At 44.7% G+C, this 16490-nt stretch overlaps 1 protein-coding gene across 1 annotated transcript in view; it reads right to left on the bottom strand.

The window, feature by feature from the left end:
• Nucleotides 1–2650, bottom strand: part of IGFBP7 (insulin like growth factor binding protein 7) — a 69770-nt gene extending 67120 nt beyond the window's left edge. The window contains exon 1 of the mRNA XM_025887041.2: nt 2141–2650. Coding sequence (XP_025742826.1) covers nt 2141–2615 — 475 coding nt within the window. The 5' untranslated portion in view covers nt 2616–2650. The remainder of the gene's footprint in view (nt 1–2140) is intronic.
• Between the last annotated feature and the right edge of the window lie 13840 nt (nt 2651–16490).

Raw genomic sequence — 16490 nt, forward strand, 5'->3', positions numbered from 1 at the left:
TTTTTTTAACATATATTGCATTATTTGTTTCAGAGGTACAGATCTGTGATTCAACTATGGATACTTTCTTAATCAGCAAGACCAGATCTGTTTGTGCATCCTTGGCTATAGAACACGGAGCACAGGGCTGACATGTGCTATATGCTCAATAAGTGTTGGTTAACAAGATGAGTAAGAATGCCCCCTTCCTCTCAATACCTGAGGAAGCATAACTCAAGTTTCTTCTCGGGGTAAAAATAACTGGAGGGACCTAGAAAATGCATTTCCTATTCTTTGCAGAGGCCCAGTACTAAATGGCACTCTGTCAGGTTTGCCTCTGTCATTGTCAAAACACCTCCACATCAGGAGAAATATATTAGGAGATCTGGTTTTGGCCCCATTTGTCTCTGTTGTAGAAAAGTACACTGGCAGACCTCATATTCTTTTCTGCTTACTCTGGCATAATAAATGCTCCCAGGCTTTAGACCCCATATCTCTAAATTTAGATTGGGAAGAAAAGCCTAATTTATGTCAAGGTTTCCAGTCTTAGATGCTACTTCCCTTAACATTTTCCCAAAAAGAAAAACCAGGTCCATATCTTCATGGGGTTTACAGTCTGGAAAGATGCTGAGGAATTGAGTGTTCATGGCAATGAGGTGATAGGACTAATTCTATAGGACTGTCCGTCTCAAGATTTTATAATCCCACTGTGTGTTTAGAGATACACATAGCAGGAGAGAACAAGGGATAAAACCAGCTACAGGCTAGAATTGGCAACAATGCTTAAACAATCATCCAGCTAACCTTCTGCTCTGATAAGCAAGTACCAGTGATTTGGAAAGACTAGGGGAAAAATTCCTCTTGGAATGCTTATAAGAAAAATCTCAGTATTTGGAATGCGTTTTTAAACTGCATACATTTCTCTTTTCAGGAAATGACTGGTAAGTTAGATCCCAAAGAACAAATGACTGTTTCTGTTGGAAAAGTCTATGAATTATTTTGGGTTGTGATTTTCTAAGTTTAAGGTGACAATAATCTAAACAGTCAACAGTTAAGTTACACGATTTAACGCTTTCAGTAGTGAACTGTGAAATTAGTGACATACGACCTATCAGAGTATGGACTTCTGGGAAAAGCTCTAAAAAAAGAATTATTTGGAAAGTGTGGAGAAAGTCTGAGCTGTGCTTAAAGAAGCAACTGCCTCCCTCCTTTTTTCTACATCGGCTGGGGCCAGGAGAGGGACTGCCAAGGTTGGATCTCTAACTTTCCCTTTAACATTTTCCGTAGGCAGTAATTTCATTTCAGACAGAGTTAAAATCTCTGAGGTTTCTTCCCCCTTACAAGTCCAGACTCTTATTTTCCCCTTTCATTTATGGCAAGTTTGGACCTGTCTGGAAAAAAAAAAAAAAAATAAACGATCAAACATAACCTCAAAGGCATTCCTGCTTAACAGCGCATCCTGGGGGACGAATTACACAAAAACGGGACAAGAAAGAAAAACAAAATGGTCATAAGGTTCACAATATAAACTACCTCATAAAAACATTCTTCAAAGAGTTTGTACTTTTTGCCCACAAATAATTAGCTTCATTATTGTTTGTGAATCTTTAATTTCCAGTAAGTGAATTACTTTCTCTAATATTAAGAAACCATGAAATCCAGTTTTTAAAATTCTTACAGTCTAGCCAATTAAACATAGGACAAACAACTTCTCTGAAAGTCCTTACTTTGTACTTCATCGTAAAACTCTTTCCCCCTCTCTCGCCTTCACTTCCACCTATCCACCGGAGCCAAGAAAGAAGGACGAGGAAATGGCATCTCTGGGTTTCCAAAAGAGTGGGGGCAGCACTGTGCTGGCTGAGCCTTTGGGACGCGGGAGCTGTGGTAATCGGAAAATGTTTTCTATATATACCCTCGCCCCGCCAGTCCTCAATTCTCGGCGCACGCAACAAGTTTTCAAAATAAAACTACCAAAAAAAGAGAAGAAGGGGCGTCGCCCATGCCTCCTGGCGGCTGCCACCCCTCTTCCCCGACTCCGTCTCCCGGGATGCCCACTGAGTCCTCGCGGGACAGCGCGACCGCGGACGCCCTGTCGGGTCTGATCCGCCAGGGGGCGCGCGGCCGCCGGGGCGGGGTCGGAAGGGAAAGCGCTCGTGCCCACCTTGCTCGCAGGTGCCCTTGCTGACCTGGGTGATGGCCTTCTCCCCGCGGCTCTCGGCCCTCAGGCTGGCGGCGCGCAGCTGGCACCCGCTGGGGTAGGTGACGTCGTCGCTGCCGCACACCGGGTAGCGGCTCTTGCACACGCACACGCCGCTCACCCCCGGGCCGCCGGCTGCTGCCCCGGCTTTACCCTTCCGCCTCTTGCGGCTCTTCACGCACTCCATGCCCGGCGCGCAGTGCCCCCTGCCGGCGCCGCCGCCCCCGCACGGCTCGCCCTCGCCGCGGGCGCACACCGGGCAGCAGCCGCACGCGTCGCGGGTCTCGCCCAGCTGGCAGCCCCGCGGGGGCAGGGGCGGGCAGGCGGCCGGCTCGCAGGGGCCGCAGGCGTCTGAAGAGGAGGAAGAGGAGAGGGGCAGGAGCAGGAGCAGCAAACCGGCGGCGCCGAGGAGCAGGACGCTCAGCGGCGGCCGCTCCATGGCTAGGCGCGGAGGCGGCAGGAGCTCGAGTGAGTCGGAGCCCTCAGCCCGGCGCTTTTAAACCCGGCGGCGCCCCGCCCGGCCAGTCCGCGGGAGCCACACCCCCGGGCGGTGAGAGCTCGGCTGCCCCGCCCGCGCCGCGCCTCCCGGGACCGCCCGGCTCGAGCGCGCCCCTGCCGCGGGGCGGGGCATCCGCGCGGGCCCGGGGAGCTCGGTCTCGCGTCCGCTTCGCTCGCCGTCTGCCTCCCAGCGCACCCCGCCGGCTCCGCTCGCGCCCCTGCTCTCAGCCCCGCGGACTGCTCCCCAGTCCCTCGGGGTCGCCCGCGGGGACGGCGCCTCTCCCTGCCCAGATATTTATACTTCTTAACGACTTTGAGATGACCCTGCGTTTAATCTATTAAATTCTCCGTGGGTCTGGGAGACCTGAGTACTGACTACTCTTTTAAGAATTCGTGTTTAAAACCCCACGTGGGGATTTGTGTCCCCGTTGGCCACAGGCCCGGTGTGGTTTTGGGCGCCGGGCTAAGAGGACAAATCATTGCCAACCACTCCTCGTTTTTGGAACTTCATGATGGACTCCTGCCCCATGTGCTCTCTTATGCCAAGTCAAGTTTTAAGTGTGAGTTCTGAATTCATGAGAGCTGTTGTACTGCCTTAAGTTCACACTAAATTGTGTTGGATCACCATCAAACCTCTCCAGAGAACAGGGCACAGCTGGGTGTGCCACTGAGGCACCTGAAGCAATTTTCACCAGTAGTCCCATGAGGTTTTTTATATAAACGACTGACATTTCCTCCTCCGTCTCTCTGTAAAGTGCTCTGCAGACTTTCCTCTGTCTCTCTGTAAAGTGCCCTGCAGACTTACCTTTAAAGCCTCTTTTTCTGAGAGTATGCCCTTTCAAATCCCTCCTATCCAGACATTTAAATTCTTTCCATTTTTTATTGAACATACAATATTGCAATGTGCATCATTCTGCATGTCACCTTTTAGTTCTTTAGAAAAGTTTTTTTCTTAGCATAAATCCAAGGATTTATAGGATTGCTGACACGATGCCACCAGTAATGTATGGATGTCACTCTCATCAGCCTTCCTAGGATTCCTGTAAACTTTTTTGAAAATTATACAATCACAAAATTTATTCAGGGAATAAAAAAACCAAGCATCCTCCTATCCGGAAAACCTAGCACTGCTTTTTGGCCTCTCCTTAGATATTCTGGGAAAGTGACACTTTTCTTTACAAGGTCATATGTTGTTGACATGACAACTGTTTGTAAAATGATGAAAAGTCTTTGGAGCAGAGTTTTCCTAAATATTCTTGCCTTTGTCCCACTTGAGATACAGTTTACATGAACCCAGTGTATAGTCCCAAATTGAAACAAATGCAGAATGCACTCTGATATTTCCTATTCTGTTGTAACATTATGAATTGATCAAGGTCAGCTAAGTTGAGATGACCCACTTTGACTATCCTGTCATAGGTTTAGCTTCCCCACAACCTGACCCCGAGAACAAGGAGTCCAGTGCAAGTAGTTTACTTGAGAGGCCACATAAGGACACACCAGTTTCATGGGGTTTGGTGGGGGGGGGAGTGGACAGAAAGGGAAGACAGTCAGTAAAGGTGCTTATCAAGTTAGCTCCGAGGTGGGTGTGCAGCCAGATGAAGCCCTCGGGCTCTACAAGTTTGGGGGGAGTGGCATAGGAACACTGACAGCAGCTGTGTGGTGTTCTGAAACCCTGCATCAAAGCCAGCAGTAGGCATGCAAGCGCGTGGGACAGTAGAGTTCCTTTGGGGTTCCTCGCTGCCCAGGAAGCAGAACAGCGGCGTTCTCGTCACTGAAGGGGGCGCCTGCGTGGTGTGAGAGCGCCAATGAGGAGCACCTGGAAATAGGAACAGATGCGCTTATTCAGAGGAAGGAGAAATGGCAGGAAAATGGAGCCTTGACAAAGAAATTTGACAACTTGCTTCCAAGAAAGAAGATATTGTCATCTATTCAGTTTTATGTCTAGTGAGATGAAAAGCCTGGGTGTGGAGAAAGGACTATGTCATTTGCAAATAGAGAGAATTTTATACTTCTTCCTGTTTAATCTTGATTCCATTTATTTATTTATTTCTGGCCTAATTGTCCTGGGTAGAACCTCCAGTATAATATGGAATAGAAGTGGTGAGAGCGGACATCATTGTCTTGCTCCTGACCTTGACCTTAGAAGGAATGCTTTCAGCCTAAACCCAGCAGGAGAAGAGAAATAATAAAGATCAGAGCAGAAATCAATGAACTAGAAACCAAAAGAACAGTAGAACAGATCAACAAAACTAGGAGCTGGTTCTTTGAAAGAATTAAAAAGATTGATAAACCCCTGGCCAGACTTATCAAAAAGAAAAGAGAAATGACCCAAATCAACAAAATCATGAATGAAAGAGGAGAGTTCACAACCAACACCAAAGAAATACAAACAATTATAAGAACATATTATGAGCAACTCTATGCCAGCAAATTAGATAACCTGGAAGAAATGGGTGCATTCCTAGAGATGTATCAACTACCAAAATTGAACCAGGAAGAAATAGAAAACCTGAACAGACCTATAGCCACTAAGGAAATTGAAGCAGTCATCAAAAATCTCCCAAGAAACAAAAGCCCGGGGCCAGAACTCCCAGGGGAGTTCTATCAGACATTTAAAGAAGAATTAATACCTATTCTCCCAAAACTGTTCCAAAAAATAGAAATGGAAGGAAAACTTCCAAACTCATTTTATGAGGCCACCATTACCTTGATCCCAAAACCAAAAACCCCATCAAAAAGGAGAATTACAGACCAATATCCTTGATGAACATGGATGCAAAAATTCTCACCAAAATACTAGCCAATAGGATCCAACAGTACATTAAAAGGATTATTCACCATGACCAAGTGGGATTTATCCCTGGGCTGCAAGGCTGGTTCAACATCCGCAAATCAATCAACGTGATACAATACATTAACAAAAGAAAGAACAAGAATCATATGATCCTCTCAATAGATGCAGAAAAAGCATTTGACAAAGTACAGCATCCTTTCTTGATCAAAACTCTTCAGAGTACAGGGATAGAGGGTACATACCTCAATATCATAAAAGCCATCTATGAAAAACCTACAGCGGATATCATTCTCAATGGAGAAAAGCTGAGAGCTTTTCCCCTAAGGTCAGGAACGCGGCAGGGATGTCCACTCTCACCACTGCTATTCAACGTAGTATTAGAAGTCCTAGCCACAGCAATCAGACAACAAAAAGAAATCAAAGGCATCCAAATCGGCAAAGAGGAAGTCAAACTCTCAGTCTTTGCAGATGATATGATACTGTATGTGGAAAACCCAAAAGACTCCACCCCAAAACTGCTAGAACTCATACAGGAATTCAGTAAGGTAGCAGGATATAAAATCAGTGCACAGAAATCAGTGGCATTCCTATACACCAACAACAAGACAGAAGAGAGACAAATCAAGGAGTCGATCCCATTTACAATTGCACCCAAAACCATAAGATACCTAGGAATAAATTTAACCAAAGAGGCAACGGATCTGTACTCAGAAAACTATAAAATACTCATGAAAGAAATTGAAGAAGACACAAAGAAATGGAAAAATGTTCCATGCTCATGGATTGGGAGAACCAACATTGTGAAGATGTCAATGCTACCTAGAGCAATCTACACATTCAATGCAATCCCCATCAAAATACCATCCACTTTTTTCAAAGAAATGGAACAAATAATCCTAAAATTTGTATGGAACCAGAAGAGACCCCGAACAGCCAGAGGAATATTGAAAAAGAAAAGCAAAGCTGGCGGCATCACAATTCCAGACTTCCAGCTCTATTACAAAGCTGTCATCATCAAGACAGTATGGTACTGGCACAAAAACAGACACATAGATCAATGGAATAGAATCGAGAGCCCAGAAATGGACCCTCAACTCTATGGTCAACTCATCTTTGACAAAGCAGGAAAGAATGTCCAATGGCAAAAAGACAGTCTCTTCAACAAATGGTGTTGGGAAAATTGGACAGCCACATGCAGAAGAATGGAACTGGACCATTTCCTTACACCACACACAAAAATAGACTCCAAATGGTTGAAAGACCTAAACGTGAGACAGGAGTCCATCAAAATCCTAGAGGAGAACACAGGCAGCAACCTCTTCGACCTCAGCCGCAGCAACTTCTTCCTAGAAACATCGCCAAAGGCAAGGGAAGCAAGGGCAAAAATGAACTATTGGGATTTCAACAAGACGAAAAGCTTTTGCACAGCAAAAGAAACAGTCCACAAAACCAAACATCTTCTCCCGACAGAACGGGAGAAGATATTTGCAAATGACATATCAGATAAAGGGCTAGTATCCAAAATCTATAAAGAACTTATCAAACTCAACACCCAAAGAACAAATAATCCAATCAAGAAATGGGCAGAAGACATGAACAGACATTTTTCCAAAGAAGACATCCAAATGGCCAACAGACACATGAAAAAGTGCTCAACATCGCTTGGCATCAGGGAAATCCAAATCAAAACCTCAATGAGATACCACCTCACACCCAGTCACAATGGCTAAAATGAACAAGTCAGGAAATGACAGATGTTGGCGGGGATGCGGAGAAAGGGGAGCCCTCCTACACTGTTGGTGGGAATGCAAGCTGGTGCAACCCCTCTGGAAAACAGTATGGAGGTTCCTCAAACAGTTGAAAATAGAGCTACCATACGATCCAGCAATTGCACTACTGGGTATTTACCACAAAGATACAAATGTAGGGATCCGAAGGGGTACATGCACCCCAATGTTTATAGCAGCAATGTCCACAATAGCCAAACTGTGGAAAGAGCCAAGATGTCCATCGACAGATGAATGGATAAAGAAGATGGTATATATATATATATACACAATGGAATATTATGCAGCCATCAAAAGGAATGAGATCTTGCCATTTGCAACGACGTGGATGGAACTGGAGGGTGTTACGCTGAGTGAAATAAGTCAATCAGAGAAAGACATGTGTCATATGACCTCACTGATATGAGGAATTCTTAATCTCAGGAAACAAACTGAGGGTTGCTGGAGTGGTGGGGGGGTGGGAGGGATGGGGTGGCTGGGTGATAGACATTGGGGAGGGTATGTGCTATGGTGAGCGCTGTGAATTGTGCAAGACTGTTGAGTCGCAGATCTGTACTTCTGCGACAAAGAATGCAACATATGTTAAGAAAAAAGAAAAAGAAGAAGATAGCAGGAGGGGAAGAATGAAGGGGAGTAAGTCAGAGGGGGAGACGAACCATGAGAGACGATGGACTCTGAAAAACAAACTGAGGGTTCTAGAGGGGAGGAGGGTGGGGGGATGGGTTAGCCTGGTGATGGGTATTCAAGGGGGCACGTTCTGCATGGAGCACTGGGTGTTATGCACAAACAATGAATCATGGAACACTTCATCAAAAACTAATGATGTAATATATGGTGATTAACATAACAATAAAAAATTTAAAGAAAATAAAAAAAAAAGAAGGAATGCTTTCAGTCTTTCACCACTAAGGATGATGTTACCTGTGAGTGTTTCACAGATGGTTGTGTCGAGTTGAGGAAATTCTTTTCTATCCCCCATTTTGTTGAGTGCTTTTATCATCAAGAGTTGGAATTTTAACTTTTGAATTGTCAAATGCCTGTTTTGCATCTGTTGAGAGGATCAGTGTTGATACGGCATAGTACATTAATTGATTTATTAATTTTTTAAAGATATTTATTTATTTATTTATTTGACAGAGAGAGACACAGTGAGAGAAGGAACATAAGCAGGGGGAGTGGGAGCAGGAGAAGCAGCCTTCCCAATGAGCAGGGAGCCTGATGTGGGGGCTCGATCCCAGGACCCTGGGATCATGACCTGAGCCGAAGGCAGACACTTAACATTTGAGCCACCCAGGTGCTCCATTAATTGATTTTTGAACATTAAAACAAACTTGCGTGCTTGGGATAAAATCCCACTTAGTCATGATGTATAGTCCTTTTTTTTTTTGTATGTTTCTGGGTTTGGTGTGCTAACGGGCTGTTGCAAGTTTTTGGCATCTGCATGTATTGGTGATATTGGACCACAGTTTTCTTTGTTGTCTTTGGTTTTGGTGTCAGGGTGACAGTGGCCTCAGAGTGAGTTAGGAAGTATTCTCTCATCTTCTGTTATTTGTTTGTTTTTTGTTTTCTTTTTTTGAAGAGTTTCTGAAGAATTGGTATTAATTTTTCTTCAGATGTTTAGTAGACTTCACCAGTGAAGTCATCTCAGCCCCAACTTTTCTTCATGGACCGTGTTTTGTTACTAATTCAATCTCTTTACTTGTTATAGGTCTGTATTAGTTTGCGGGGCTGCCATAATCAAATACTACAGATGAGATGGCTTAAACAACAGACAATTCTTTTCTTACAGTTCTGGAGTCTTGAAGCCCCAGATCAAGGTGCTGGGAACATTGGTTTCCTCTGAGGGCTATATGGGCAAGATCCTCTCCCTACTCCAGACAAGGTGCCAGCCACAAAGTACTAAGCAGCACCTCCCTCATTAAACAAGACTGCTACTTTACCTAAATAAAAACTTAAAAAAAAAAAAGACTGCAGCTTTACCAATTATTTCTATTACTCGAGTCTGCCTTCCCTATAGATAAGAGTTGAGATAATCATAGAATTGTTCCATCCAGAGTGAACTCCTGATTCCTTATCCCCAGAATTACTCAACCAGAGTCCAAATCCTGTAATAGGTTCTTTCTGACACCCTCTTAACTTCGGGAACGCCGCAGTTCCATGTGGAGCCCATTCTCTCTTGCTACAATGAGTAAGAAAGCCAATGTATTTGACTACAGGTATGTTCCTGATGGCCTTTGGATGAAGGGCAATGGCACATGAGAGATTTGCCCCCCAGCTCCTTCTTTTTCTATTGTATTTCAGCTCAACATTCCCCCACCCCAACCCACGGCACACTCCCAAACCCTTTGTCAATGGGTCCATGTACCTGGCAAACACCCTTCTTGTGGGGGGGGGAGGGCATCTCCAAGTCCAGCAAACTTTGATGGCATCTGTGGGAGGCTGAGGGTGCCATGTGGCCTTCCCTGCTGTATCCCTGTGTCCTGCCTCCCCAGCAGACATCTAACTGGAAAATGGGCTATTTGTCTCCCATTTTTGCAAACACCACAGAGATGTTGGCTGCTCCCCGCCTCACTTGGCTTCTTCGGGTGGGAGGGGGCAGGCATGAAGGGGAGGAGAACCCCACTGTATCCTCCACTGGGCTCTCACTCACCCCCAACCAGCTTATATAGAGCAGGGGTGAGTATGCTGGGAGGGGTTGATTGTTGTAGGCCCTTTAGCGTTGGGGAACATTCTGCTCCAGTTCTTGGTGGCTCTTTTTTAGAATGTGGGAACACATGGCATCTGTAGTTTTGGGTTGTGGATCCTAGCTCCATTTCCAGGCACAGGAAAATTTGTTCTATGTAACAGTCTGTTATGATAGTTATTCATCATCTTTATCATCACTTCATTTTCTCCTCCTCTCCCTCCTCCTCCTTCATCATCATCAGTAAGTAGATTGTCAGGTGGTGGGATGGGGTATGGATGATGATCCCAGCCCAGATAAACAGCATATGAAAAGGATGAAGCTAGTGCAAAGGATTTTGGCACATCCCAACAACTGGAAAAAGTCCAGCATAGCTGAAGCAAGGTATGTATGGGGAGAATTGGGGAAAACTTGACTCTGGAGAGAAGGCAGATATGAGACGACCAAGGGTTTTGCACACCATACCCACGACTTTGGACCGGAGCTTATAGATGACAGCGAGCTGTTGAAGGGTGCTGGGGGGAGGCATGATCAGGGTTGCAGCATAGGAAGGTGAATACAGAAGAGGGGAAGGGATTGGCACAGGGACAGACTTGAAGAAGGAGTGTAATTTCTACAAAGGAGGGCCTATCTTCAGCCTTTGTAGTGTCTTTATGTAAATTAGGAAAAAGCGCCGCCCCCCCCCCCCCCCGGGGAGATGCAGCACAGAGGGTACAAGACTTGGCAAGTAGATGGTGCCTTTGTGCCAAGAAGAAGTAGCCTCTTCCTCTTGGGAGGAGAACCGAGCCTGCATCAAAATACATGGCCTAGCAGGTGAAGGAAGGGCTGAATTTCAGCCTCACTGGCTTCCTGTGCGTGCAGCTCACAGCCTTACAGGGAAGCTCGCCCTGGTGCCAATGTTGGGCCTGATACAGAGCTGGCACTGAGTTAAAATTTTTAAAAAGACAGCTGGGTAACTACTCCCGCCCACTACAACTCCCATCCAGGCAGGAATCAAGGAGGACTTGACGTGAGTTGTGGTGATGGAAAGGCAGGACCTTCCCAAATGGACCACATCATTTGTTGTCCATTCTGACACTTTCGTGAGCAAAAGGGAGTACTGTTCATACTTGTGCCGGGACAACAGGCATAAATCAAGATTTCCCTGGACAACAGGGACGTGCGGTCACCCTAAATAGAGGGGAAAGGATGCACGAGAGGTTTTATTTAAGATGTAGAACATACAGGCCTTTGAAAGTAACTGTGAGAAGGAGTCAAGAGAAAACTTCGAAACTTCTGGCCTGGGAGACTTGGTGAAATTGCTGCTGAGGCAGGTTTGTGTTGGGAGAAGATGATGAGCTTGATTTTGGCTGTGCTGATTCTTTATAAAACCGGGTTTATCCTTTTTGGACAGTTCTAGAAAGGTGGTGGGTGGGCTCTGTAGTGATCATATCACATTGTCATAGAGACACGGCAGGACATTTGACTTAGAGTCAGCCCTTGATGCTGGTTCTCTCTATATATGTGAAGTCCCTCAATGATAAAATCTCATTGTTTAATAAAGGACAGAAACCGATTTCTTATCAGCATTCTATATCTGATCTCTTAAAAGAGCTACAGCTATGCAGGGAAATAGCTAATGATATAATTGAAAAGGCATTAAAAGCCTATAAAATTCAATATTAGAGACACAGAACTGGAAGGACTCTCTAGAGATCATTGAAAGCTAGGTGATGCTGGAGCGTTTAGCCCCGATCGAAAGTCATCAAGGGGCATGGAGATATCTGAAGGACTTTTAGAGATCATGAAGGAAGACAGTCTCTCTCACATTCTGCTCTATTATTTGACAACATTTCAAGATTTCTGAAGAGTCACTGAATAATAAGCTAACTTCCAAATATACGCAATTGCAAAGAAAATTATGTTTACGCTCTAATCCTCACTCTACCAGATATATCACATGAGGCTGTTAAATCTCTGGGAGCTTCATTTCCTGGCTTAAAATTCATTACTTTATACTTTAACTTTGAATTAACACAGACTTTTACATTTGCATCCCCCCAAAAAATAAATTAGAGAAGAATTGCTTCTTGTGACAAGTAGAAAGAAATCTCCTTGGGTTATTCCATATTTAGGCTCCATCCTTTTTTGTTATGGGGGAAATGATATGATCATTTGGTGGTAGATGATGCAGTGCCCCCATATTAATCTTCCAGTTGCCCGATTCCATAATTCACCTTGGCAAAGTAAAAAAATAAAGAATGTCTCCTCATCATTGTAAGAGGCCTGGGAGAGTATCAAACCAGGATGAATAAAATATTTTCAGGGAGTAAGTGGTTCAGTCACAAACTTAACTGTGAGGAAAACTTTGTGCTTATGAAGGGGTTATATAGGTGTCTGAAAGTCTGTGAGGATATTTATCCTGAGAGCTTTGATCCCTTCCCTTCTGAACAGGTCATCAGCTAGGGTGTTAAGATGTTGAGTAACAAGTTTTCTTTCACTCATACTGCTTTTTTCTTTTCTTTTCTTTTCTTTTTTTTAAAGCTTGTTAAGTGAGTAGAATAACAACATTCCTTTCACTGGTGCTAAAGATTCACTTTTTTAAAAGCTGATAACAGAATGACAGGATTGTTACTTTATCTACTACAACTTAGCTACCTGGCTGGTGTGTCAGCCTCCTGGGTGAGTAACAGGGTAATTCCAGTATTGTCACCATCTATAGCTATCAGGTTTCAGATCCAAATCCCTAATGCCAAGGCACCTCCCTCATTACTGCCTTCTCATAGCATTCATGTTTTAATAAAAATGCTTGCTTTTTGAGAGAAATATTGATGTGCCAGAACAGAGGGAATACTGGAAAAAGTCCCTCTTCTTTTGATTCTTGTTGAGTGGAATTCTCTTGGGTCATTTGAGTCTATTCCTATGACTAATTGAGAAGGAAGAGTTTTAGGTTTTCTTCAAGGTTCAGAGGTGACATTTTTATCCTCATGGTATACTCAGCCTTGGGTTCTGGAAGCCCATGAGATGTGCAGGTGGTTGGCTTCATAGTCAAGGCCTTCAGGGGTAGGGGAGGTTCCCCAGTGATTTTCTTACTGAAGAAAAAGTGATTTGGGGATGAGATATTCAAGAGAGGGGAGAGAGGTTACAACTTTAAGAGAGGGGAGCTCATGTCTCCTGGGCCTTTGGTGAAATCTCTCATATTCTGTGTGTGATCCTAGGTCTCAGACTTTTGTCGACAGCTAGCCCACAACTGGATGGGGGGGGGGTCTATTGGAGGCTTGAACAGCCCCCAGGATGGGAAGCAGACCCAACTAACATGTCCTGTTAGCACACAGGGGGAGTATCAGGAGGGGCTTTGACAATGTGGCGACGATGCCTGTGTGGGAAACCTTCCGTATTTTCAGCCATGGCTTGTCCCTGTGGTGATGGACATTCGTAAGTCCGGGAAATTGGCTTAATGTGGGAAGCAACACTTTGCAGCTTCGTGTGCCTCTCAGAAGACAGCCTGATAAATCTTTTTTGGTTACATTATTTATTTATTTATTTATGTATTTATTTATTTAAGAGAGAGAGAATGGGAGATAGAGAGCACGAGAGGGAAGAGGGTCAGAAGGGAAGCAGACTCCCTGCTGAGCAGGGAGCCCGATGTGGGACTCGATCCCAGGACTCCAGGATCATGTCCTGAGCTGAAGGCAGTCACTTAACCAACTGAGCCACCCAGGTGCCCCTTTTTTGGTTACATTCTTAATGTAATTCTATACCACAAGCATTTGCTAGAAGAGGCTCATTGGGGACCCGGTTAAAGCTATTCTCTGGTATAACTGCATCAAACCAATTAGAACATATAACATTTTTAATCTGGGCCTCTTGAGGCAGCTCTAGTCAATCAAAGGTTTATACCTAAATAAATACTGTTGATTAAACACCCCCAGTTGTTAAGGAAAATGCTAGACTTCGTAGAAAATTTTTAATATTTTAAAATGTATCCTCCAGCTGCATCACTTGACCCTTCTGCTTTGACCTCGCTGACCTGCCAAACCAAAAGACTTCCAGTTCCCTGAATGTGCCATCCTCCTGTGCACATTCTTCTTTGTGGAATTCCCGAGAGAAGCTGAGCATTTATCTCATTCCCAAGATCCTATTCTCTCTTTCTGGGACTGAACCCTGCCTGCCTCCTTTGCCCTGGTTCCCTTCTGAAAGTTGAGCTTCCGAACCCCAGCCAAGCCCTGACTCGCGCAGGCTGTAGCCAGGTCTGGCTGACACCAGCCTGCGGGTGTAGACCTTTGCAGTCCTGGGCGGTCCTGAGCTGCAGGAGTCTCAGTTCCTTCTTCCTGGGCTGTCCTGGGTTGGCTGCTCGCCGGGACGACTTTCACTCTTCTGAGTTGTATCCTTCATGCCCGTGTCCACAACGTAGGCGTGCTCCCCACAGCACCTGTAGCTGGATTTGACCTCGAGAGCTTCCTTCCCTTCTGTAAGGACATCGCATTCCAGCCTCCAGCCTTTCCGGGTCCATCCACCCTGTCCTGCTCTGCCTTTGCCAAGCCCTTTCTCTCTCCCGGGGGCTTTCAGGGTAGGAGGAAATGACTGGTCTCCTTTGGAATTTGGCTGCCACAGTCTCTTCCTCTCTTCTTTTTGGGCCTATTTTTAAAACATTTAGCGCTGGAGGGGGTGGGGTGGGGGAAACAAAAACCCTTCTGGAAGGGCTGAGGCAATCTGTTCTGACTCCCAGAGCATCCTTGTTCGTACTTCAGGTCTCTGCTTATACATCGCTGTCGGTGGGAAGAGCCTTCTCTAACCCTCAGGTCTGGCAGTGAAGTCTCTCCTGGGCACATTTTCCACCTTAGCTTTACTGCCGTGGATCCAACCACCAGACTGTGCAATCGCAAGGATAATGGGTGCCTTTAACAACTGATTTACTATTGCTGTATCTCTAGCGCTCAGGCCAATAGGTGCATGCATTCTTGAATGAATGAACGAATTTCTCTGTACATCTCCCACTGGTTAGCACTCTGTTATCTAAGACATCTCAGCTCCGTACATTATATGCATATATATATATATTTAAATATAAATATATATAATTTTGGGGGGATCCCTTTCTTCTCTTATTCCATTTCCAGCACTTTCTAGGTTTATAAGCTTGAGTAAGTAACTTCACCCTTCTGTGCCTCAGTTTTCTCAGCTGTTTTTTTTAATTAAAAAAATTTTTAAATTTTATTTTATTATGTTAGTCACCATACAAAAAAATTTTTTTTAAGATTTTATTTATTTATTTGACAGAGAGAGAGAGTTGGCGAGAGCAGGAACACAAGCAGGGGGAGAGGGAGAAGCAGGCTTCCCGCGGAGCAGGGAGCCCGATGCGGGGCTTAATCCCAGGACCTGAGCCGAAGGCAGATGCTTAACGACTGAGCCACCCAGGCGCCCCCAGTTTTCTCATCTGTAACATGAGGATGAGAATAGTACCTACCTTAAAAATTTGTAGGGAAATTAAATGAACTAATACACATAGAGCACTTGGAACAGTGCTTAGGACATAATTAACCCTCAATAAATGTTATTATTTATTTCCTCTGCATTCTTCAGTGTTTTTGTAGGATTACTAAACCAATGATTTTGACAAAATTGATGAATAGACTAAAATAGATCACTGTTGGACCTTCCCCTCTCACTGGGTTGGGGGGGGAATTATGTAAACACAGCTTTATTTTCCTTTTTCTTTACTCCTCCATTTGATTCCTTTCATATTTTTTGGAGGGACTCGGGGTGTGAGGGGGCTGGGTGGGTAGCTCTGTTGGTGTCCCTTAGGGCTAAATGACTTTGCAGGCCACACTTAGAATATTAGAGATACCTAATGTTTGCCTTAAGTTTGAAGATCTTTCAGTAGTTTTATAAGCTGCCCACCCCTCACCTTTTATTTATTTATTTATTTATATTTTATTATGTTATGTTAAGGACCATACATTACATCATTAGTTTTTGATGTAGCGTTCCATGATTCATTGTTTGTTCATAACACCCAGTGCTCCATGCAGAATGTGCCCTCTTTAATACCCATCACCAGGCTAACCCATCCCCCCACCCGCCTCCCCTCTAGAACCCTCAGTTTGTTTCTCAGAGTCCATAGTCTCTCATGGTTCGTCTCCCCCTCCAATTCCCCCCCCTTCATTCACCCCTCACCTTTTAAACAACCCTGTGTGAACGCTGATGAAGTTAAAATGTTGAGTGGGACAAAATGGAAACTGGTCTTTCTAGCCAAACAGGTACAATTTACAAGCTGGATCTCCAAGCCATCTGCTGATGAGAAGGTCTCTAGGAGAATAGTAGTATTTAGTCTTGAAAAGCAGAGCATCCTCGGCACCCAAGGAGTTCTTCAGTTTCCTCGTTGCTGCTTTAGGACCTACCGAGGTTTGGGGATTCTCATTCCTCATTCTTTTAAAATAAGCAATAAGGCAGAGGTTGGTTACAAGGCAACAGAGGGGTTTCCTATTGCTCTTTCTAATTCTCTATCTCAAAGAATAGTAAATGACATTTGAATATTCCCCATCCTGGTTGCAGCCCCCTGCTGGTGAG

The sequence above is a fragment of the Callorhinus ursinus genome, unplaced genomic scaffold (assembly GCF_003265705.2).
Source record: "Callorhinus ursinus isolate GAN/ISIS: 27379988/994484 unplaced genomic scaffold, GSC_fseal_2.0 scaffold4, whole genome shotgun sequence".
In the NCBI taxonomy this organism is placed as follows: Eukaryota; Metazoa; Chordata; class Mammalia; order Carnivora; family Otariidae; genus Callorhinus; species Callorhinus ursinus.